Source organism: Urocitellus parryii, chromosome 12 (assembly GCF_045843805.1).
Source record: "Urocitellus parryii isolate mUroPar1 chromosome 12, mUroPar1.hap1, whole genome shotgun sequence".
Classification (NCBI taxonomy): Eukaryota; Metazoa; Chordata; class Mammalia; order Rodentia; family Sciuridae; genus Urocitellus; species Urocitellus parryii.
The window spans coordinates 5,617,938-5,640,700 of NC_135542.1; the positions used below are offsets into that span (position 1 = coordinate 5,617,938).

The 22,763-nt window shown below is 44.2% G+C and overlaps 1 protein-coding gene across 1 annotated transcript in view; it reads right to left on the minus strand.

The window, feature by feature from the left end:
* Nucleotides 1–6,572: 6,572 nt before the first annotated feature.
* Rfx8 (regulatory factor X8) overlaps nucleotides 6,573–22,763 on the minus strand; it is a 70,298-nt gene continuing 54,107 nt past the window's right edge. Inside the window, exons 13-15 of the mRNA XM_026408624.2 lie at nucleotides 17,821–17,935; nucleotides 14,303–14,613; nucleotides 6,573–6,767 (exon numbers count right to left, since the gene is read on the minus strand). Coding sequence (XP_026264409.2) covers nucleotides 6,573–6,767; nucleotides 14,303–14,613; nucleotides 17,821–17,935 — 621 coding nt within the window. The remainder of the gene's footprint in view (nucleotides 6,768–14,302; nucleotides 14,614–17,820; nucleotides 17,936–22,763) is intronic.

The window sequence follows — 22,763 nt, forward strand, 5'->3', positions numbered from 1 at the left end:
TTGGTGACTCAGTTACCATGTATGTTGATGTGGTTCTTTGTGGTTGGGGTCCATGGAACTTCCTGAATCAGGAAGTTCGTTTCCTTCTCCAGATCTGGGCAGTTTTCAGCCACTGTTTCTTCAAATAAACTTCATCCCTCTTTCTCTCTCTTCTTTTTGGCATTTCTGTCATGCATTTATTAGCACCCTTGATGGTGCTCAGAAATTCCTTAGTCTTTTTCATTAATTTTTCTTTTTGCTCTGCTGATTAGACAATTTCCAATGATCTGTCTTCAAGCCTGCTTATTTATTCTTTTGCTTGATCAAGTTCACTGTTTGGCTCTTCTAGTGAATTTTTCAATGTAGCTACTTTTTTTAAGCTCCAAAATTTCTTTGTGGTTCTTTTTTTTTTTTTTTGGTATCTTCTATCTGTTTGCTAATATGGGCTATATATTAGATAATATTGTCTCTTTTATTATGTGTGACAAAAGACTTTTGTTATGGAAGTATTCACTGTTATAACATTTGCAAATCATGTATCTACAAGGGACTTAAATCCAGAATATACAAAGATTATTTACAACTCAATAACAAGAAAATAAAAAAAAACACATTTTTTTATTGGGCAAAGGATATGAATAAATATTTCTCCAAAGAAGATATGCAAATGACCAATAAGCACAGGAAAAGATGCTCTTCCATATTCATCAGAAAAATACAAATGAAAATCACAATGAGATACCCCTTCACATGTATTAGGATGGCTATAATAAAAAAGACAGATAATAAATGTTGGCAAAATGTGAAAAAAAAAATATGATTCTTCAGTACTCTGGTGGTGGGAATATTGTGATAGTCAGTTTTTTGTCCCTATGACTGAGATGCCTGACAAGTTTATTGTGGTTCATGGTTTCAGAGGTTCAGTTCATGGTTGGCTGACTCCATTCCACCATGATGTTCTGCTAAGGTAAGTCAGAACATCATGGTGGAAGAGATTGGCAAAGGAAAGCTGTGGCTCAGAACAGTCAGGAAGCAGAGAATGGGGGTGGACAGGGACAAAATATAAGCCCCCAAAACACACCCTCTACTTCACCCATGTTATCGCCCAATATAGTCATCCCTTCAAATTTTACTAGCCCATAAAATGGATTAATCCACGGATGCGCTTACAGCTCTCATAATCTAATCAGGGGACATCTCATATCCAAACCATAACAAATACAAAATGGTGCAGCCACTTTAGAAAACTGTTTGGCAGTTCCTCTAAGGGTTCAACGTTTTACCATATGAACCAGAAATTTTACTCCTGTGTACACACCCAAGAAATATGAAAACATGTGCCCACAAAAGATCCCACACAAATGCTGAAGATTATTCATAATAGACAAATGTGGAAACCACCTAAATGTCCATCAAGGGATGAATGGACAACTAAAGTGTGATACATTCTTATAATGGAATGTCTGCCAATAGAAGGAGCAGTTCCTGGAGGCTGGGGAAAAGGGGGAAGAGGAGCTGACTGACAATGCATTGGGGTTTCTTTCTGGGGCAATGAGAAGGTTCTAAAATTAGGTCACAACTCTAAACATCCTAAAAACTTGAGATTGCACATATTAAATGGGAGGATTTTAGGGAATGTATGTTACATCTTTTTTAAAATTCCAAGTTAAAGAATAAGCTCTGGGGCAAGCTTTTGGCCACTATTTCTCAGGGCAGCTGTTCCCCTTCTCCAATCTACTCAGCAACTTTCCTTTTCTTCTCCAGGGGAGGAGGAAGTTTACCTCCGGCTCATCTTTACCCGGAACGTGCTGCCCTTTGGTTGTTCTGATTTAGAATGGAGAGGGTTTGCTTGTGGACTCCCCACTCTGGGTGAGCCCTCTTCACCCCAAGTCACCAAAATTGAAGTTCATGTTTGCATGGATTAGAGAAAGCAGCCTCCGCTCTGCCCACTCTCTCTTAGATTATAATATGGACTCTTTTGTGTCCTCCAAGTTGCTTGATCACTTTAAAACACACACACAGGCACGCGCACACACACACACACACACACACACACACACACACACATACACATTTATTTCCTGGGAACCAATAATGATTATGAATCCCTCATCACTTTTTATTCATGGCCATCAACTTCCAGAGGGACATTGAGCTGCCTGTCAGGGCTACCCCACTTCTCTGATTCTCTTGCCCTTCTAGAAGTCTTACATATTCTCTTTCTCCTACTTTCCTCAAATCATACCTTGTGAGAAAGGTTCTGGTTGGTCCTTTAGAGAGCAACATCCACCAGGTGTGGTGCACACCTGTAATCCTGGCTACTTGGGAGACTGAGGCAGGAGGACTGCAACTTGGAGGCTAGCCTCTACAATGTAGTGAGCCTTTGTCTCATAGCTCAGTGGTAGAGTGTTTGCTTGATATATGTGAAGCCCTGAGTACAATCCCCAGTACTACACATGCAAACAAAAAGCAACACCCACACTCTCATAACCCTTTCACTCTCATTGTGTGTTATTTTTCACACCTAAGATATTTTGCTCTTATCTGTTGATTAGTTCAGTGTTTGTCTTTCCCTACTGGGAACATAAGCTTCGTATGAGCAGGGATTTGCCTGTTTTCTTCACGGATGACTGGTAGTATTTAAAGTGTACCTGGTGAAAGAATAAATACATGACAGTTACTTAATTTTAGAACACAGTGCTATAAATTTTAGACCAAATGTATTTCTAGAGAATCTGCTGCCGGAACGGTAGTGGGCTTCCAACTTATCATCATGAGTGAAAATTTATGTTCCAAGATCTATGTGGGCGTAGCTATTTTTTTTTTCTGAAGAGAAGGGTGATGTGCCTCTTTCTGTAAGTACCGTGTTGACAATCAGTGATATGCCCTGGGGAAATTTCTGTTCTCCTTATTATTCTTATTTTAAACTACTGTTTCAGAAAACACTATTGCGGGTATGCATATCTGAGGACCCAGTGTCTGTTTCATGTCAAAGTCAGTTTCATGCAGTGCAGTGCTGCAATAATGTCGCAGTTGGGAATACTGTGGTGGTGGCTGTGGAACCCATACAGTTGGTCAAGGTCTGGCCTCCACCTGATGACCTTGAGCAGGTCATTTCCGTGAGCCTGTTTGCCAAACACGACAATTCAGATAATGATTTAGCCGAACTTGATAAGATGTGTGATGCAGTGAGCTGAACAGCTCCAGTTGTTGAAGGCCACCCAGTGTCCATCCATTAGTGGTGTCCTCTCCTTGACTCAGCTTGGCAATGACCAGAGCCAAAGGCACAAGGACACATTTGATGCAAGCACAAGAGTGACAATGCATTTATGTTTTTCCACTTCTGTTCTCTTGGAACATCGCTCTGCCGTGTGGATGTGCTCAGGCGTGCCTGCTGGAGGGATGTGGACCAAATCACCCCAGCCAAGGCATCTGGGACTGGCCAGCTCCTAGTGAACCTGTTGGGGACCTCGATGGCTGAGCAAGTCCGGCTGAGATTCATTAAGTCAAGACGAGACCAGCAAATATCCAAAGCAAACTGTGGACTGGTGAGGAATCATAAGTAAATAGAGGTGGGTTTAGGCCACTGAGGATTAGTTTGTGTGGCTGCAATAGCAAACCCACCCTTGAAATCTACCCATGATAAGCAGAAAACAAGTTTTGCAACCTGCTTTGTGAATTTTTTTTTTCCTGGCTCTTGGATAAAAATTCAGTTTCAAGGCATGGGATAGGAAGATTGTTCATTTTGTGTTCAAATAAGAGGAAATCATCTCTGTTCAGTAATTAAAATGTCCAGACCAGGGTAATAATCAAAATGCTAAACTGGATTAACAATAGAAGCTTCTTCTCCTGCGGGGCTGAGAACATCTGGAAGACTTGAGGCCTGTAGTGGGAGAGACAGATGTGGCTGGATTTTCTCTCTCCTTGCTTGGCCTCCTGCCTCTGCAAGGGGGTTAAAAACAAAGACACATCTATGTGACAGGTGTAGTTCTGGCCCGAGTGGCTTTCCAAACCTGGCTTACTTTCTCTTGGAAGTTTTCTGGGTATCGTTTAACCCTTCTCCCACCAGGAATTTCCAGTCTAATTCTCATTGCATAGACAGTTCCTTTTATTTTTTAAGACACATTTTCAAACATAATATATATTTTTTAAAAAGTAATTGAATCCATGAAAAACACACTACACTGTATTGCCGGCCATTCTCCAGACCAAGAGCTGGAGCATAAATTCAGTAGAGTTGCTATAAGGACATGGCTGACTAACGTGTTAGCTTTTTGTCACTGTGACCAAAACACCTGACAAGAACAACTTAGAGGAGAAAAGATGAATTTTATCTCACGGTTTCAGAGGATTCGGTCCAGGGTTAATCAGCTCCACGGCACAAACATGGCAGAAGGGCATGATGGAGGAACGTTGCTCAATTAATGGCAGCTGGGAAGCCAAGTGAGACAGCAAAGAGCCAGGGACAGATATAGTCCTCAAGGCCCTGTCCCCAGTGACCGACTTCCTCCATCCACGTCCCATGAGTCTATCATTTTCACCACCTCCCAGTGAGTCCATTCAAAGGATTGATTCATCAAATGGATCAATTCACTAATGAGGTCATAGCCCTCAAGACCCAATCTTTCCAACTCTGAAACTCCTGCATTGCCAGACAGAAGCGTTTTCAGGAGGACCCTGCAGATCCAAATCATAACAGCATCTGATTTTAGGCCTAGTACAAGTTGCTTGAAACCCAGACACAGGCCATCATCCTTGGCTTAGTTAAAACTCCCCTCCCGCTATGGGTGTTTGCCATATAAAACAGCTTGTTCCTCATCTCACTGACCCCAAACCCAACACTTTCCACATCTTCTGACCACAATAAATCCTAATGGTCAGCATCAGAGTTGTAAAAGATCCCCTTTCCCCTTTTCACCAGTGTTTCAACTAGCCAATTCGTAGTCCTCTGGGAAACCTTAAGGGACTCCATAAAGGCACACCTCCAGACTTTCCACTGGCCTCCTGACGACGTCATTCCAAGCCTCTCTAGGAGTCTGTGAGAAATACATTTCTTCTGCTTCATGCAGTTTGGTCTTACCCCCTCTTCGTGAGTCACCTGAGTACAACCGAACCTAACTCTTACCTCTCTATCCCCCATCCTAGAGAGTGGCTGTCTTGGCTCATGGCCATTCAAGATCAAGTCAGAAATAAGAACAATAAGAAATCACAACTGTTTAAGCGACAGAGAGAGCTCGGTGGTGGAGCACCTGCCTAGCATGCCTGAGGCCCTGGGTTCCACCCCAGCACTGGAAAAAAAAAAACAAAAAACAGTTCCAGAAGCCTCCCTCTCCCCTCTGTTATTACCAATCTTCATCTTTCATCCTAACCTGAAACCCTACGGATTGCTTTCTTTGATAAATCAGGGCATTCAAGAACAGAATGTCCAGAATGACATCAGCTAGCTCTTAGCTAATCAGTTTACCCCAAAATATGCAAACAAAACTAACTGTTCCCAGACTTATAAATCCTGTTGTTGCTTTTATTCCATGACTCAGACCATCAACTGTCCTGCTTACACCTGAGCAAACAAAGTACATGCAAATCTACGAGAAGCAAGAAAAGGATCAGTGTTTCCACATTATTCTTCCACCAAGAGCTACTCCTTCCCAGTAGCTCAAGAAATGAGATGATCTAGTAAATACAATTGTAAAGGTCTCCAAAACATTATTTTTTAAACCATGAACAATGAATAGTTCTTAGTGAATCTGGGGACATACTGTTCCTTTGTTTCCTTAAAATTTCTAAGCACTTAGGGAAGTGGAATTTATTTTGTAGGAAATCTAATTCGTTTCATATGTGAGTGTAAATGTCATTTAGTTCTTTTCCTATGCAATATGAGATCAATAAAATATTCTATATGCTTTCCATTTTTTACCAGAAATCATGTTAAGTGTGAATTCTTAAATTCCTTTTAAATATCATAGTCAGTGACATAAAAATGGATCTGGTGTAATAATGAAAGGAGTCTACATTTCAGCATTTTTAGGATCTTGCTTCAAAAAGAGAACTGAAAAGTGATTCAAAGCAGGAAGGACGTTGGCATTTGTTGCAGACGTTTCTGCATCCCCAATCTTGTCTCATTTTAAGAGAACTGGGATGGTGAACCAAAAGCATTTAATGAGTGAGCATAACAGGACTATTACATTCTGTGCCTCAATGCCTGAGGGATCTTCTACAAAATCTGTTTCAATTGGGTCTGGACTAAGGGGAAGAAAAATATTACCACTGGTATTTTATTGTTTGTACCAGTTTGTACTCTTCAAACTTTTATCTTTCTCTGGAGACTTAACTGTTTCTTACTCCCAACAAGATTTCTCAGGTTTCTCTTCTGTTGAGTCACCGAATAGAAATACTTGGAGAGACCCCAAAAGAAAAGCAATGGAAGCAAAAAGTATTCTCCAAATCAGTTTATAGTTTGATCAAAATCAACTCCTTGAAATACATATAAACGCAAAATGCTACAACTATTATATACATAAAAATTTTCTTTCTTACCAATTAAAAAAGCATTAGAATACATTTGTAGGAATGCAAATCTGTTTCCTCATGCCCTATTCAAATAAAGCATCTTGCATATTAGCATTGCTTTCTCTGAAATAAATATTATCAGAGCTCTGGGGTACATCTGATATATGAATCACAAATTTTTGTCCGTCTTTGAGGGTTATGAGGGCCTCTTGTCCCACAGGAAGGCTGAGTTTGATAGTGCTTTCGGTAGCCTTGTCTTCCAACAATACCTGGATGAGCTGCAAGGAAGGAAAGTTCAAAAGGAAAAGATAAACATTCCTGCGGTAGGAACCACTATTTGAATTCGTCTACCACATCCTTGTCCTCATCAGGGACCTAACCAGGAAATTTGTGCATTTACCCTACTAAGGGAGATTCTAATTTCTCAGGGGGATGCTCAAGGTCTGGTGCCAGTTTCACAGGAAAACTCGCAATATGGAGATGAGGCAAGGGGGTGGGGGGCATGGGAAGCATGTGGACTCCCTTTAGGAAAAGGGAATGCAAGGGGGAGCTACAAGTTTTGAGAAATGTCCTTGAGATCCTTTGAGAGCAAAACCCAACACTGTTGTTTTCTAGACACGAGAGAGCGTGGATCAGTTATGAGCCTCAGAAGGGAGCCTGTGAAATGCACCGTGGGTCCCACGTGGCTAAAGTGCCCATCACTCTGGCTGCCCTCCAGATGGACACCAATCCCTGCCTTCTCATCGGTCCTTGGAGCTGACATGAAGAACTCAAGTTCCACAAAGACACCCCCCACCTCCGTGATCTGTCAAATACAACTGTAAGACGGAAAGGGGGAACCCTGTGAAGAATGGTCATCTGATATTGGTTGAACTGACCCTCAGATGGGTCAATCTCTCAAACAAATTAGAGGTTCTGACTTCGCTCATCTGCCAGCTTTCATTCCACCTGCCTGAGCAAGTCTTCCCATCAGAGAAATGGGGATAATACATCATCCTTCCCTTAAGCTCCACGGGAACTTTGAAGACTTGCAAATCCTTGGATAGAATACTTTAAAACCAGCAGAAGTGTATTTTCTTGGTCTAATTGCATCAATAAATCCCCCATACGCTATAAGCTAATGCATTTTGACAAAGGTGTGCATAAGACAATGTCAGATGCAAGATTTATGAAACTATGTTGTTCTTTCTCCAAATTCAACAATAACCATCACCATATAATGAAAAAGGTGTTTTTCTTCCTAGGCAGGACTCTCTCTCTCTCTCTCTCTTATATATATATATATTGCTATGCTTTAATCTTTTTAGATATACACAACAGCAAAGTGTATTTTGACACATTGTGCATACATGGAGTATAACTTATTCTAATTGGGATCCCATTCTTGTGGTTGCACATGATCCATGATGTGGAGTTTCACTGGTTGTGTATGCATATATGAACATAGAAAAGTTATGGCCAATTCATTCTACTGTCTTTCCTACTTCCATCCCCCATCCCTTCCCTCCATTCCCCTTTGTTTAATCCAATGCACTTCTATTCTTCTTCCCCACCCCCAATATGCCTTAGCATCCGCCTATCAGAAAGAATATTTGGCCTTCATTTGCGGGGGGGTGGCGGGGGGGAGATTGGCTTATTTCATTTAGCATGATATTGAACATGTGACCTAAGTAAAGCCATGTAGTTTGTTCTTTTAAAAGAATGTTTCTTATTTAATATTGTTAAAATGATTTTTTGCATATTCTCAAACACACCTTGGCATCATTTCAGATGCTGCTAGCATGTGGAAGAGTGGCAGATGGATGTTGTAATTTAGGATGCTGACTCCAATTGTTATTGTAGGTGCAGGGCAGCGCTAAATTGTTCAGAGAATGAGGCTGTCACAGATGTGCATCGAATGGGGCATTAACTTATGGCAGATGAATACAGATGGGACACAGGGGGTATGCTTTTTTTGTTGACGATGAGAGCAAATGCTGAATAATGAACACAATGAAAATTAGATGAACGTAACTTTTTGGTGTTAGCTTGTTTAAGTCATTATTGCTAATTCAGCAGGCAGGAAGGAACAGAAGCGGGTTTAATTAATCTCTAATGCACATTACCTTGGATTATCTATCATTCATCTGCTTGTATTGCTTTTTTATGCAATTCAATTAAGTATTTAATATCTTTACTATTGTTGCCACCAATTAAAACATAGGTTAGACCTCACCCTAATGAACTTCAGAAGAGCTAGGGGATTGGGTGCAGAGTGATAGAGAAGGTGCTTAGATGGGGAGGTTTTGTTGCAAAGATAATGATGATGACTACTGATTATTCAGTATTTACTGGGTTCCAAGGAATTTTCTGAGCATTTCACACTTGTGAAATATTTCAACCTCATGACAGCTCTATGGAATTAGATGTTATCATACTCATGAATTAAGCAAATTGCCCAAGATCCTCAGCTACTCAGTGGAAGAGGTAGAATTTCAAGCCAGGAATTTATGTTCAAGAATTGTCTACTTATCAAACTTGAAGATATTTTTAATTTACTTCCAAGTCACTGATTTTGGAATCACAGCCTACGGTAGAATGCTCTCTAGGGGGAGAGAGGATACCGAGAGGGTCAGACAGTCTTGGAAGGGGATTTGTGATGGTGTGAATCCCTACTCTCCCAATCATTAGTTAAGAGACCTTGAGAACAATCACTCAACCCCTCCGCGAGTCTCAGTTATGCCATCTGTGAAGTGGGGGTGGTGGCGCCTATGTCACTGAGACTAAACGGTGCGTTTAAGGAGGCTGCTCTGTACCCACTTCCAACAGTGGCTGGTCACCTTTCTGACTGTAAAATTAACAGAGGTTCTCTGCTTGGCCAAACTTTAGTAGGCCCCTGAACCTTCTCCTAGGCCCATCTGTACACTTCCTTGTAAAGTCCAGGTTTAGCAAACAGTCCGCTAAGTCAGATTAGTAAGAATCCCCGCCCTTGATGGACCATCAGGATCCTCATCCTCCACGTCCCCCAGGTGATTTCTGAACCCAATCACTGGTCTTCGGCAAGAACCCTTTCAGCTGGTTTAGCTAGAATCCCCCTTGCCTCTGAGGCTTTACCTCTCAGTAGATTTTCATCCACTCATTCCCACCCTGTTCCTCCTTGCCCATGATGTATTCCCAGTGGGGACCAATTTCTCTCCCCCACTGCCAGACCCTGTCGCAGTGGCCCCTGAACCTATTGAGATGGCCCTGAAGAACGTCTTCTTTACAATGCTTTAACAAGGGTCACTGAATTTTTTTTTCCTTCAATAAATCTTCATGCTGAGTTAGAAATTTGGGGAGACAGAGAAAGAAAAATACTGAATCTCAAAACAGTAGTGCCCATGAACCACCATTGGAACTGCAGAACAAGAAACTATGAGCAAGTTCATACCCTGGGCCCACATCCTTGCAAATAAAACATAACATGATAAAGACCATTGGCAAGTGCTAGAAAAACTGGCGCAAACGCATGTAACTCCACCCTGGCTCCACCTCTAGTCCAGCCCCTAGATACTATCCCTCTATAAATATTAGCACCCCAGATCAAGGGGCTCTTGTATTCCCTTGAACGTGAAGTCCTTGCCTCACCCCAACAGCTTCACACTCTCAAGATCCCCACATTTGCCCTTGGATGTGGACCTGCTTTCCTCGATAGATCTGTGTCTTTGGCATGTGCTGAATTGCATACACCGAGGACCCCACTTGTCCTGGATAGAGGTTCCCCTCTCTAGGAGCTAAGCCAGGTGGCCATGCTACAGTCTGTCCTCTCACCCCATCAGTGAGCGGAGAGAACTACTTCCTAGGAGCCGGATGCTGTGGCCTGGCACTAATGCTGGTCCTGTTGGGGCTCTAAGGAAAGTTCCAAAGTAGCCCTGGGTGAGCTGGCTGCTGGCCAGCCTTGACGGGCTCTGCTGCCAGGCCAGGGTGTGTTTTCCAGAAAGTCAGGGAGCAAGGACAGTCATTCTCCCAAGGACAACACGGCCAAGCAGGCCTGTCAGAGAGTGGAACCTCTTTCCACCAACAGCCCCGTAACATCAGCTCACTCCATGGTGTGGAGGAGGCCCAGCTCCTACCCACACATCATCCAAAGAACTGGGTAAGAATAGTCCACGGTCAGCAATCAGAAGTGATGGGCCCCAGTTAAGGTCTTATTCAAAGGCAGAGACCACACCAGGTCTCCAGCCACTAGAAATAAATATAATGGGCACCATCAAGGCCTCTATCAAATGTAGAAGACCATGAGGCTCACCTGTGGGAACACGCCAGCCAACTCCCTGGTCCCAACGGGAAGGGACAATGGAGGTGGATGTGAACCCAGGGGGGAGTCACAGGAAGGAAGGACACAGCCAATAGCCTTCATACTTATCCAATGCCTGTTTAACATAGATTTGATCCATGCTCATACCAGGAAACCACACAAACCCCTGAACTAGCACTCCAAAATGGGTTTCCTGCTCTCAGGCCCCCTCCTGGCGGGAGTTCTATCTCCTCTCTCTTAAATAAATCCTATTCTGTTTACCCTTCCCTTTCATTATTGACTGTGGATTTTATTCTTCAAATTTGCAAGACAAGAACCCAGAAGGAAATTGGTGAAATGGGGAACTTAGTTTCTTCCATAAACTGTGGTTTCAAAACTGGGGCCAGCATCTCGCTATCCGACGTTTCACGATGACGATAACCTGTTTCACGCGCTCTCCCACAGAGGGGATGGGCTGCTCCTCTGGAGATGCCCTCGGCAGAGTTATTCCCTTTGCCCTTCTGCAAGAGGTTTCCTCTTACAGCCCCCCTTTGGCCTGGCATTCTGAATTTTAAAGAGAAGCCTCACCTAAATAGTGAAGATGATTAACTGCTAGGTCTTTCTTTAAATGGGCAGAACCCAGAGCATCTGGGTGATCTTGATGTCCCCCTCCTTAGTCTTTAGTTCTATGCTTTAACTAACACAGAGCATGTAAATTCATGTGAGTTTCACTTGCAGAAGAGTGAAATGCCTGTCTAAGGAGAACTGCAGGGGTTACTCCCGGAAGGATGAGGTCCATTGCCATGTTCTAGAGAAGGAAAAAGAAGACACATCCCCTGGTCGACAAAGGTCCTGACAAAGATCCTGCTCAGCAAGGAGCCTTCCTGCCCTGCTCCCTGCTTTCCCTCCCCTGAGTTCCCCAAGACAGAAATTCAAGGTCAATAGCTCCTCTGTTTCTCAAGATGCCAGCCTTTGTATGAACCTGATTCCTCCCTAGGCACTTACCCCCCCCCCCCCCCCCCCCCGAATATCGCCCGTCAAGCAGTGAGCACACCAGACTTATTCCATTAATAATGTCTGAATCTACTGCACCGAGGGCACTGAACGCAGCTGGATAGATAGATGCACTTACTATCTCAAAGTCAAAAAGGAAAGGCCAAGTACAGACAGAAGAGAATGTATAAACCCGAAGGAAGCATGTCTTGGGCTCCTGTCCATATCATTCCAATCTAGCCTGCTGTCTCATCGGAGCATGCTCTCAAACAGTTTGTATGAGATCTCTGAACTCTGGGGAACTCAGATGAGGGTTTAGAAAGGGAAGGTTCGTGGAAGGTTCTGATTGTTTTGAGGACTATAGGGTGTGAACAGTTTGAGACCATGATTCACCACCGTGGCCAGGAACACTACTAACCTGCATCAAGGGGAGTACACCTGATTATTCGAATGGCGTTCTTCTAAGCACAAGTCATCAATTCAAGAGAGAATTGGAAACAAAACAAAGACTATGAAGAGTGGCTGACATCCAATGTGTATAGACATTTGAGAAAACATTACTAATCGTTGCTGTGACCCTTTTTTAAAAAAAAAACCATCTCACTCTTTCCTCCTCAAGGCGGGAGATTCAGTTGCTTCCTGCATTAGTGTGGCCCTTCTTCTGGCATTTAAGGGCTTATCTCTGACCTCTCTGGCCTGTATCCTACTCTTCTCAGGGCTTCTGATCTCCTCTCCTCTGATCTAGTGTGTGCAATCATGAGGGACTTGAAATCAGGCAGGTGTTAAAGAGCAATTAATTTTTAAATCTTTTAAGATGTATGACAATTCAATCTTTTCAAACTCATTTCTATTCAGTCCTTCCTTTTGTTGAATGTAAGTGGCATTTTCAGTGCATAACATTCAGTTAAGTGGTTTTTGACGTATGCTCAGTTACTCTAGCCATGCCAAGTGAGCCCAGGAATGGAAGGCTCGCCATCCACACGGTCCACACTTCATCATGGGTGGAGAGCAGGCTGTGTGTTCTCTCTGTGAGTTACTCCATGATGTATAGAACTGCAGTTTTCAGGCTGAGCCTAAATCTCTGTTACTCTGTTTTGTAAAGCAGTAGTTTGCCATGAGCTACTCCATTTTGAGTTTAAGTACAGAGGTAGAATGACTCTAAACCTTGTTTGTACAAGTAAAAGACCACCATCTGCCTGGCAAAATCATAGGCATAAACTGATAAATAAATCAATTGTGCTCATAAGAATGACCACCCACGAACTTACCAGATTAATCAGAAGCACATAAGAGCATGGGTGTATATAGCTCATTTCAGAAAAACCAGACCCGTGGGCTTTTGGAACACACCTGACCACCAAATGACACTCTACTCACTAGAGACCCATAAAGGATGGGCACCCCCAAACTGCACATGGCAGCACCTCGACCCTTTCACCTGGTCACTCATCATGAACCTTGCCCAGGAAAATCACCACTGAGACGAACCTCAGGCCTTAGCACTGAGTGTGGTTTCTCCTGCCTGTGACAGTCACAGGGGTCCTACTCCAAGCTGACACTGTCTGGACCTTGACCTAGAATAAGTTTTTGTGCTTTGACAGCTCTGCTTCATGAAAAATGTCTCCCACTGGTCCTAATCTTTGCATTCATATCTGCTCTCTGCCTTTGCTCTCAGTTCAGCCTTCTTAACGCCTGTGGCTGCCTTAACCCTTCCTTAGCTTTTCTGGAAAATATATATAGTAGTAGCTAGCAATGAGCAGTGAAATGCATGGCCAGGTCACAAGTGTCCTTTAAATCACTTTAGGGTCTTCTTTAAACTACTTCCAAAGTGGACAAGAAAGCTACGGGTGGTAGTTAATTTATAAAAAACACACAGAAGCCAAAGAGCTCATTGGAAAATACGTCAAAATAAAAGAATTAACGGACTAACCCCTACTCTCGCCCGATGGGAAGTGCTCTCTGCTTCAGCCTACTTTGCTTTCACTTTACCTTCATTCCACTTCCACTGATAACCAAGTTCTTTGGCACGGCTTTTGGTGTCTGACTTTAAATTTTCTTTCCTCCGGACACAAGCACCGAGGTTTGGAGTTTTGGACCCCTGCTTTCTGCTGACATACATATTTATACATCTATTTGTGCAGTGCGAGTGTGATTTGAGTGTTACAGATATTAGAAATGAAGATTGGGATAAAAGAACCTGTGACTGCCCCGCTTATGACTACAGGTGACCCACAAGTCTTCAGTAACTGCCACTAATAAAAGTGGTGTAGCCTGTGAATTTGTTGCCGTTCAATAAATCTGACCTTATGGAAAGACCTAAGCTTGTTTGATCCATGTTAATGACATACCGTGCTTACAACGTCAGGCCAGGCACCTATCACGGAACTAAAATCATAGCAGCAATCAACAGAGAAGCTATTGTAACCATCCTGGGCAAAATGATCTCAAGCAAAGCCGATTCCATACCTTCAGCCTGGTTTGGACCACGTGATCCTTAGAGTTCTTTTTCCCATGGAAGAACCCTGGGTGTGTCTGGGGTCGGGGTGGGGGTCTCAGCATCTCTACCTTGTTGCCTGTGGCAGTGTCCACCAGGAAGCCCAGGACGCGGAGAACTATGCTGCTCATGCCCTCGGGGCTGGGGCTCTGGCTGGTGTGTTCCAGGGTCACCCAGTGTGGCTCTGCACTGGGGCTTGCACACTCCTGAGTTGGTGGAGCATCTAGAGGATGGAAAAGGGCCTCGACTGGCTGGATGAGAGGCTGGTCGTCTGGCAGGATGAGATTCCCCATGTCCTCCTCTTCCTCTTCTTCTTCTAGGTACGACTGAAGTATGTGAATCACATATTCCAAAAGCAGCAGATGAAACAGATGCCAGGAGCCTACATTTAAAAAAAAAAAAACAGAAATGAATACATTGGAGAGATGACAGACAGACAGAGAGGCATAAATAAATCACTGTGAAACTAACAACTTTTCTGGGGGCTTTTAACTCTTGTGCACGTGATCAGCCTTGCTCAGCGGGAGCGGAGGGGGAGGAGAGGTGAGGGAATGGCAGGGTGAGGGAGTTCACTACTCTCACAGCAAGCAATCCGTGCCCAGGGAATCCTTGCAGAACAGCCTAAGCCACAGAGAGAACTGTAAATACATCTGGTGGGAGCTGGGAGAAAAGTGAACCCTACAGGGAGACGGGATGCTGTTCCCAGAGCTGAAGGTGTCCCTTTGTTCTTGGAGAAAGAAGATGTCCTTAATGTTTGCCTGAGAAACAGTGGGAGATATCCCACTTACTGCAATTGTTAAAAGATCATTTTTACATGAAGATAAAACTGTGACTCCTACACAATTTTATTTAACTTGTTAATAAATGAAGGAATGAGGCAGATGGTGCAATTGGTTCAAAGGAGAATTCAAAGTACTAAACATACAGAGGCAGTGGAGAACGGTGACATTAATTTACAAATAGATGCAAATCAGAACTGTCCCCAGGGGCCCAATCAATTGCAACCACCTGACATGAGTAGTTTGCCATATCTGTGAATGGGAATCATTTGCATGGCTATCAGTTTGCTATAATTTGCTCACAGACAATGGGAGGTGGACAGGTTCCAGACAGCCCAGAAGGCTGTACTCAATCTTTTCAAAGACTTTTGTCCACATCTCAAGTGATACTTTAGTCCATTTCAAAGCTTTCAAGATTTTCCCCCACTACACGTTTGTTATTCCTTGATGGATCTGGGATGAGAGATACATCCTCTGAGATGGGATGCCTTGGTCTGCCATAAACCTGACCTACAGGCCTAGCCTATTTAACCTTGTTGTGAGAAACAGAAAGTCTGGTGGTTCATTTTCAAAATATGGTATTTGGCTTTAAATGTAAATGTACTGGGGACATAAGAAAAGCAGCCAGAGAGAAAATGAAGCAGAATGGTTGTCACAGTTAACTCATACAATACAAACAGGAGGCAGGGGAAGGCATCGGCCTAACTAACCAAGATAAAAATCTCCCTTTTAAGAAATAGTAACTGAAAAAGTCAGAACCGCTATGTGCAAAATGCACTCACCCCCAAAAGGCTTCCTGCCACAAGAGAACAAAGGGAGATGGAGACACTAAAGGTACACTTCTTTTCTTCTTTTTTGATACTGGGTTGAAACCCAGCAACACTTAACTGCTGAGCTACATCCCCAGCCCTTTTTTATTTGGGGACAGGGTCTTGCTAAGTTGCTGAAGGCCTCACTAAATTGCTGAGGCTGACTTTGAATCTGCAATCCTCATACCACAAAAGAACATTTTGTAAATGACCCAACAGTAGATAAGGACAAATAATGGTCAGGCGATGGTAATAGACCCCAAATAAGGTCTTATTAAAACCACATCAGGAGGCTAGCCCCTAGAAATATTAATGGGCACCATCAAGGCCTCGATCAAATGTAGAAGACCTTGAGGTTCACCACCTGTGGGAACACGCCAGCCAACTCCCTTGTTCCAAAGAGAAGGGACACTGGAAGGTGGGTGTGAACCCAGGGGGGAGTCACCGGAAGGAAGGGTTAAAACTGAAACTAAATCCTACTGTTTATCCTTCCCTTCCATTATTGTCTGTGGGTTTTATTCTTCAAATTTGTGAGTCAGGAACCCAGAAGAGAATTTGAGAAGCAGGGAATCTGGTCTCATCTCAAAAACCCTGGTTTCAACAGGAGATCGTAAAACCTAGGCGGCCTTCAGGAATCTTGTGCATGCCACAGTACACAACCAGTGAGGAACCGAGGGAGGGACCTAGTTCAGTAAGGGATGAAACGCTGATTGCAGCTGCTCTGGGTGTGCCTGCTCACCCAGACACCTGATCTTGCAAGACCTTCAGTAACATTTGGCTTTCCCTGTACCTTATGTCCCTGAATCCGTTCTCTGGATTTGGGCAGGTCAGCATGTTTCTCACATTGTGAAAGAGGAAGAGGGAAAATTACTGGTGCAAATATTTTTTGATGCATATGGAGGTTCAGGCAAGGTAGACTGGGAAAAGCAAAGCCAACCACAGGCTGGATTTCATTTTGTGACTGCATATGAACTCTGCTCTCTCATGTTGCTCTGGAAGAGCGTCAGCGTAAAGCAGAGTCAATGTGGACCTCACTAGAGGGGAGGAGCTGATTATAAATGGATGTCACCTATGTGGCTGCTTACACCAATAACCCTCAAAAGAGCTCCAGGGTGATTTCTCAGGGTGTTTGCAAAACGGACCTGAGAGAGGGCTTGCCTTCTCCTTGCTCCTACTGGCCCAGAGAACATCTGGCTCTGGGAAACAGACGACCTGCCCTGATTATTGTGGAAACTTAACAAAGGCGGGGACTTTGTCTTTCCACTGCTGTATATTCAAGTGCCCAGGAAGGTACCTGGGACATTGTAGGGAAATCAAAATATCTGTTGAATGGAAGCAGCAAAAATATATATATATATATTCCCTTCCTATAACCCCCTTTATGAGCATCTTTGTCAAAGACATGACTTCCTTCAATAGAGGAAGATCAATCATGAATTAGCAAATCTGCAAAATGACTTCACTCTTCCTACCATCTGCGTACAATGGCAACTTTACCAATTGCTATTTCCTGAAGTTAAATACGAATGCTCCAAAGAACCCATGTTTCCCCCCCTTTGTCTGTTGTGTCTCCATGTTTTCTTAAAAAAAATGTTCATAATGTAAAAAAACAGGGTAGCCTTCTACAGGTCGAACTATCATGGAATGAGAAAGTGAAGCCCAATCCATCTGATGGACTATCTCTTTGCCATTAATAAAAAGATGACTGTGGTTTTGTATGGTTTTCCTTATCTGTGATGCTTGTTAAATTTTAAAAAGTTAAAAGAAGATGAATAGGTTCTACACAGCAACATTCACAATACTTACACTAAGTAAAATTTTCATTATGTGTGTGTGTGTGTGTGTGTGTGTGAGTGTGTGTGTTGGCAGAGATCACACTCAGGGTCTTGCATATGTCAGGCCAGTGCCTAACACTGTGCTGTTCTCCTAGACCCAAAATAACATTTTAAAAAGGTAGAACCCCAAATATATTTTTTTTTTTTTTTGCATTCTCTCACTTACCAAAACTCTCTTTGTGGCAGAGGGTCATGGCTTTGCTCACAGCAGTGAGAAGGAAATTCCATCGTAACTGGAAGCTGGCGGCCAGTTTTATAAACTCTTCTTTGCTTCTGCTTGACTATTTTTGTGAGAGGAAAAAACAAAGTCATGAAGAGTGGCCTATTTTTTTTAAATGCACAAGTTTGTCATGCACAGACATTTTTAAAAGGCCAAAGGACACGAGGAAGACAGAATGATAAGAGAACTGAGGGGTGGGGCTTTTTCAGGTCTCTCTTCATCTCCACAGACATGTTTCCAGGACAGAACCCTTTGAAGTAAGTAGACAGAAGCAGGGGCCTGGAAAATTGGCCTATTTTTTTTTTTTTAACAATCTCCAAAATTTTTTAAAAATAGAGATCAGATAAATGTTGGATTAAGTTTATGGATTAAACACCTGCACGGGGCTCCAAGAGACCTAAACAGAAGGGAATCACTCACGCTAAAGTTCTGAGATAGAAGAAAAGGGCCCAGGACTCCCCAAGAAGTTCTTTTTATTATTCCATCTTTAGAAACTACGGGGGCCGCAGTCCGCTGCATGGCTGGCTGAGGCTGCATCAGATGAGGCCACTTGGAGATATCTTGCTTCGGTTGTGGCAAGTCATCTGGTTCCCTCCCAGATGACTCCATCCCGTAGCCTGTCTGGATGCTCCAGACACTTTAGCTGTTCCCAATATGGTGTGTGAGGAGCTCTCCTGTTATGGTTTGGATAGGAGGTGCCCCATCAAAAAGTTCCTGTTGGGCACTGTTCAAAGCAGGATGATTGGACTATGAGAGCTGAAAGCTAATAATTTAAATGGATTATGGGATAGTAACTGTAGGCAGGAGGGTTGTGGCTGGAGGACATAGGTCCCTGGGGAGGGTGCCCTTGGGAATTATATTTTGCCCCTGGTCCCCTCCCCCTTTCTCTCTCTCTTTCCCCCTCCCCCTCTCTGCCTCTCCCCCTCCCTTTTCCCTCTCCTTCTCTCTTTGCTTCTGGGCCTTGAGTTGAGCAGCTTTCCTCCACCACACATTGCTGCCCTGATGTTCTGCCCCAAACCTTTGGCCCAGAGCAATGGACCCGATCAACCAGGGACTGAGTCTCTGAAACCATGTGCCCCAAATCAACGTTTCCTCCTCTAAGTTTCTCTTGTCCGATCTTTTGGTTACAGTGGTGAGAACCTGCTTAATAGGCCTCCCCTGCCCATGACTGAGCAGAAAGTCTGAAACCTGCTGGCAGGACACTGTGCATGTGTGAGCCCGCCTTTTCCCTTACCCTCACTGGAATAGTTTGTGTGCGGCTTCCCCTTACGCTACAGCATAACTCCTAATAAACCCTCTCTGGATGTCATATTTTGGCTATTTGTGATTTCTTCTCAGTAAAGCAGGCTGAAATAGTTGCACAAACAGCTTGTAAAACTGAGGCTGCTGTCCGGGCTGGTAGCACTGAAGGCAGCTAACAGCCAGGAGACAGCAGGGAGGGACGGAGAGCTGCTGGCTCTGGCTGCCAGGAGAGCAGTGGGGAAAACCACCAATGCTAAGAGCTGAAAGCTGCTGGCAGGCGCAGCTCAGAGCTGCTATCCTCCAAGGGAGCTGCACTTGGCCTAGTCCTGATTTCTATCTGAATAGAGGAAAAGAACCCTCAGCCCACTGGCAACAGTGCTAAGTCACCGAGCTGAAACTAAGCTGTTTATTTGATCTTCTGAGAATAAAAGGCAGAGAGAAAACAGGAGAGTTTTCCCTCACCACAACAAGGAAATGCCCTCTGCTTTGACCTTGACAAAGAAAGTAAGTCACTTTGAAATTTTGATCAATTGCTTTTAGTTGCTTATGTCTGCCTTTTTCATTCTTTTCTCATTTGCAAACGCTGTCCTCATTGTCCTCCCTGAAACCTCTTCTAGTTCTAAGGGTTACCCAGTCCGTGACTTTTCCTTTGTTCAAGTAAACTATTAAATTCATTTTGTCTACAGGTTTTATTTTATCAAGTGCCACAGAGAAGCACCATGGGGTAGACTTATTGAAAGTCTACACAATCGGGGCTGGGGATGTGGCTCAAGCGGTAGCGCTCGCCTGGCATGCGTGCGGCCCGGGTTCGATCCTCAGCACCACATACCAACAAAGATGTTGTGTCCGCCGAGAACTAAAAAATAAATACTAAAAAAAAAAAAAAAAAGTCTACACAATCTTCACCGAGAAGACTGGCGGCTGTTTTGACTAGCCCTTTGCATATCATGTCTGATTGAAAAAAGGGGACACAGAATCACATAATAATGAAAAGTAAGGATGCTTACTTAGGAAGACAGAGCGGGTCACTGCACTGTGTAAACATTCTCAGGACTGGAAAGCCCCTACTCCTGCATTCCGTGGAGTCAAGGTCATCTGATGGCCTGAGTAGCCCTAACCTGGGTATCGATGAGATGTTGCTACATAAAGACTAAGAAATTCTCTCTGCCTAGATTGACAGCAGTCTCGGGCCATGCTTGAGGTGATCTGCACAGCCTGGAGTCCTGGGCATGTGTTCTATGAATGCCCTAAAGCCTCTTCAAAGTCTTAACCAAAGCCCAAGTGGACCACCTACTGGCTGGCAACCAGTCTTTGAAGAAGAGAGGGAAGATGGCAAGAAACGACAAAAGACCCTGTCTCATCACTAGTTTTCTTCCCTTCTGCCCCCATCCAATGCCCCTGACACACCAAAGGGCTGCCCTGAACTTTGGGCAGATGTGAATACCCTTCAATAGCAGGGTGTTTCTCACCATCTGAAATGGGGCTCAAGAGGAACTCCTCCCCCTGGTGATCCACAGGGGTGGGAGTGGAAATTAGGGGTAGTTTGAGAGACAATGAAACTATAAAAACCACAAGGATCGGTTCTGAAAGCAACCAGGAAAGGAGCTCTGGGCAATTGGACTTCTCTCTGCACAAATGTTTGGGCATCAGCCATAAACCCCACTGAGCCTTCTTCCCGTCGCCACCACCCAGTCGGCACTTCTTGCTCCTTCTTTGAGAAACTGTACTTGGGCCCCAGCTGCAGGAGATGAGAACACTGGAAAACACACAAAAAACTGGGCCATTTCCCTCTGCTTGCGTGCTGCCAGATTGCTAACAATTGAAACCATTTGTCATTTCTGACAAGCCCCAGGGTCTGCATTTTAACAGTCTGAGTGTTTTATTGACAATCGTCTGTGAGTGTTTACCAGACAAGCTATTTTATAAAAACAAGTCCTTCAAAGGCATACTGCCACACGAACACCATTTTTCTAACACGCCTCATTGGTGGAGGCTGCCGACGCCACGGTGGATTGAGACGTGTGTAGTGTCAGACGGTTGACGATGTAGGAGAAGACTTTTAGGCTGCTTTGAGGCAGCACTGGTATTCACAATGTCAGTGGGCTCAGCCGGGCTCAAGTGGGAGGCTGAGTCAGTCCCTAAAATAAGGAACAGTGATGAGGCATAAGCCTTTCACAGTAGCAAGGCAACCCTGGACATCTCGTGGCTGTTACAACAAGCTTTGCCTAAGACCAACAAGGACGAATAACACCAGGCGAGATCTGCAACGATGGTTTTTAAGAGGCGAAGAATGGAAACGGATACCTGCTGAGGGTCGGAGAGGGCTTTCTACCTCAGTCCTGAGGAGCTTGCTAGGAGACTGAAAAGCCCAAAGTGCCCTGAGGTCTTGGTGAACTCCTTGACTGAGAAGTCACAGGCACAAGGTCAGATGGGGTAGGACAGGGAGTGACAGCAATGTAGCCAGAGACTTAAAAGAGAATGTTCAACCCTTCCTTCTGGTCCCCAAGGCCCCAGTCTTGCGCTCCACTGTGGTCTGTGTTCTTTCTTTCCTGTATGCCCCTTTTGTTGGTGGCTTCTTTCTCCGGGATGCCTTGCCTCCCTCTCAGTTAACTTTTTTTTTTTTTTTTTTTTGGTACTGGATTGAACCCAGGGTGCTTAACCCCTGAGCCACATCCCCGGCCCTGTTAAAATACTTTATTAGGGTCTTGCTGAGTTGCTAAGTGCCTTGCTAAATTGCTGAGACCGACTTTGAACTCATGATCCTCCTGCCTCAGCCTCTCGAGCCTCTGGGATTACAGGCATGTGCTACAGCGCCTGGCTCCTCTCAGTTAATTTTAATCCTATGACCCTTTAAAGCTGCTAAGGGGTTAATCTGTCCTTTGTGCATTGTCTTTGCAAACTTTCTTTTCTTTTCTTTCTCTTTGCCCAGCAGTCTAGATTCTAAAGGAAAGCCTCACCTAAATGACCAAGATATTAACTGCTAGATTCAGCTATTCCAGGAAGAAGGAAAAGAGAAACATGGGTCATAAGACCTCCTAATCAGTCATCTTTCTCTAGATTTACAGGATCCAGGACATCTGGTGGCCTCAAGATAACATCAGAATGTGTCAAAGAAATGGACACTACACGATGAATGATCACCCTAGTACACCCCACCCCTGTCTGTGGTTGAAAATACACTTCCTTCAATGTCCTGTGCAGCTCTTTGCTTGCAGTTTTTAGCTCCACGGTCCTCAGGATGATGGCTCTCCACCTTCTCATCAGCTCGCTGCTTCTACTAAAGCTCTTTCTCTATGTCTGCCTTGCCCCTTCGCCAATTGGTTGACATCAGGCAACTAGCAGACTCAGCTCTCTGCAGGGTAACACCTTCACCTCCCAATTCAGGTCCCTCTTTAAGGCTTTCCCTGTCATCCGAGCTCTGGGGAGCATGGTGTCACAAGAGGCTGGGGTCCCTTGGGCTGCCCTGCTTGCATCTAAGTTTTAGCTCATAGCCCTGGGCTCCCCTACCTTCTGGGGGCCCCTGAAGCAAGGTGCCGTGGCTTCTCTCACGACATTCTCAGCTCTTCAAGGCTGACTGGCAAACCTTACTGACCCTACTGAAGTGACTGCCAAGAGGCAGGCTGATCAGAAGGACCAAAGCCACCCAC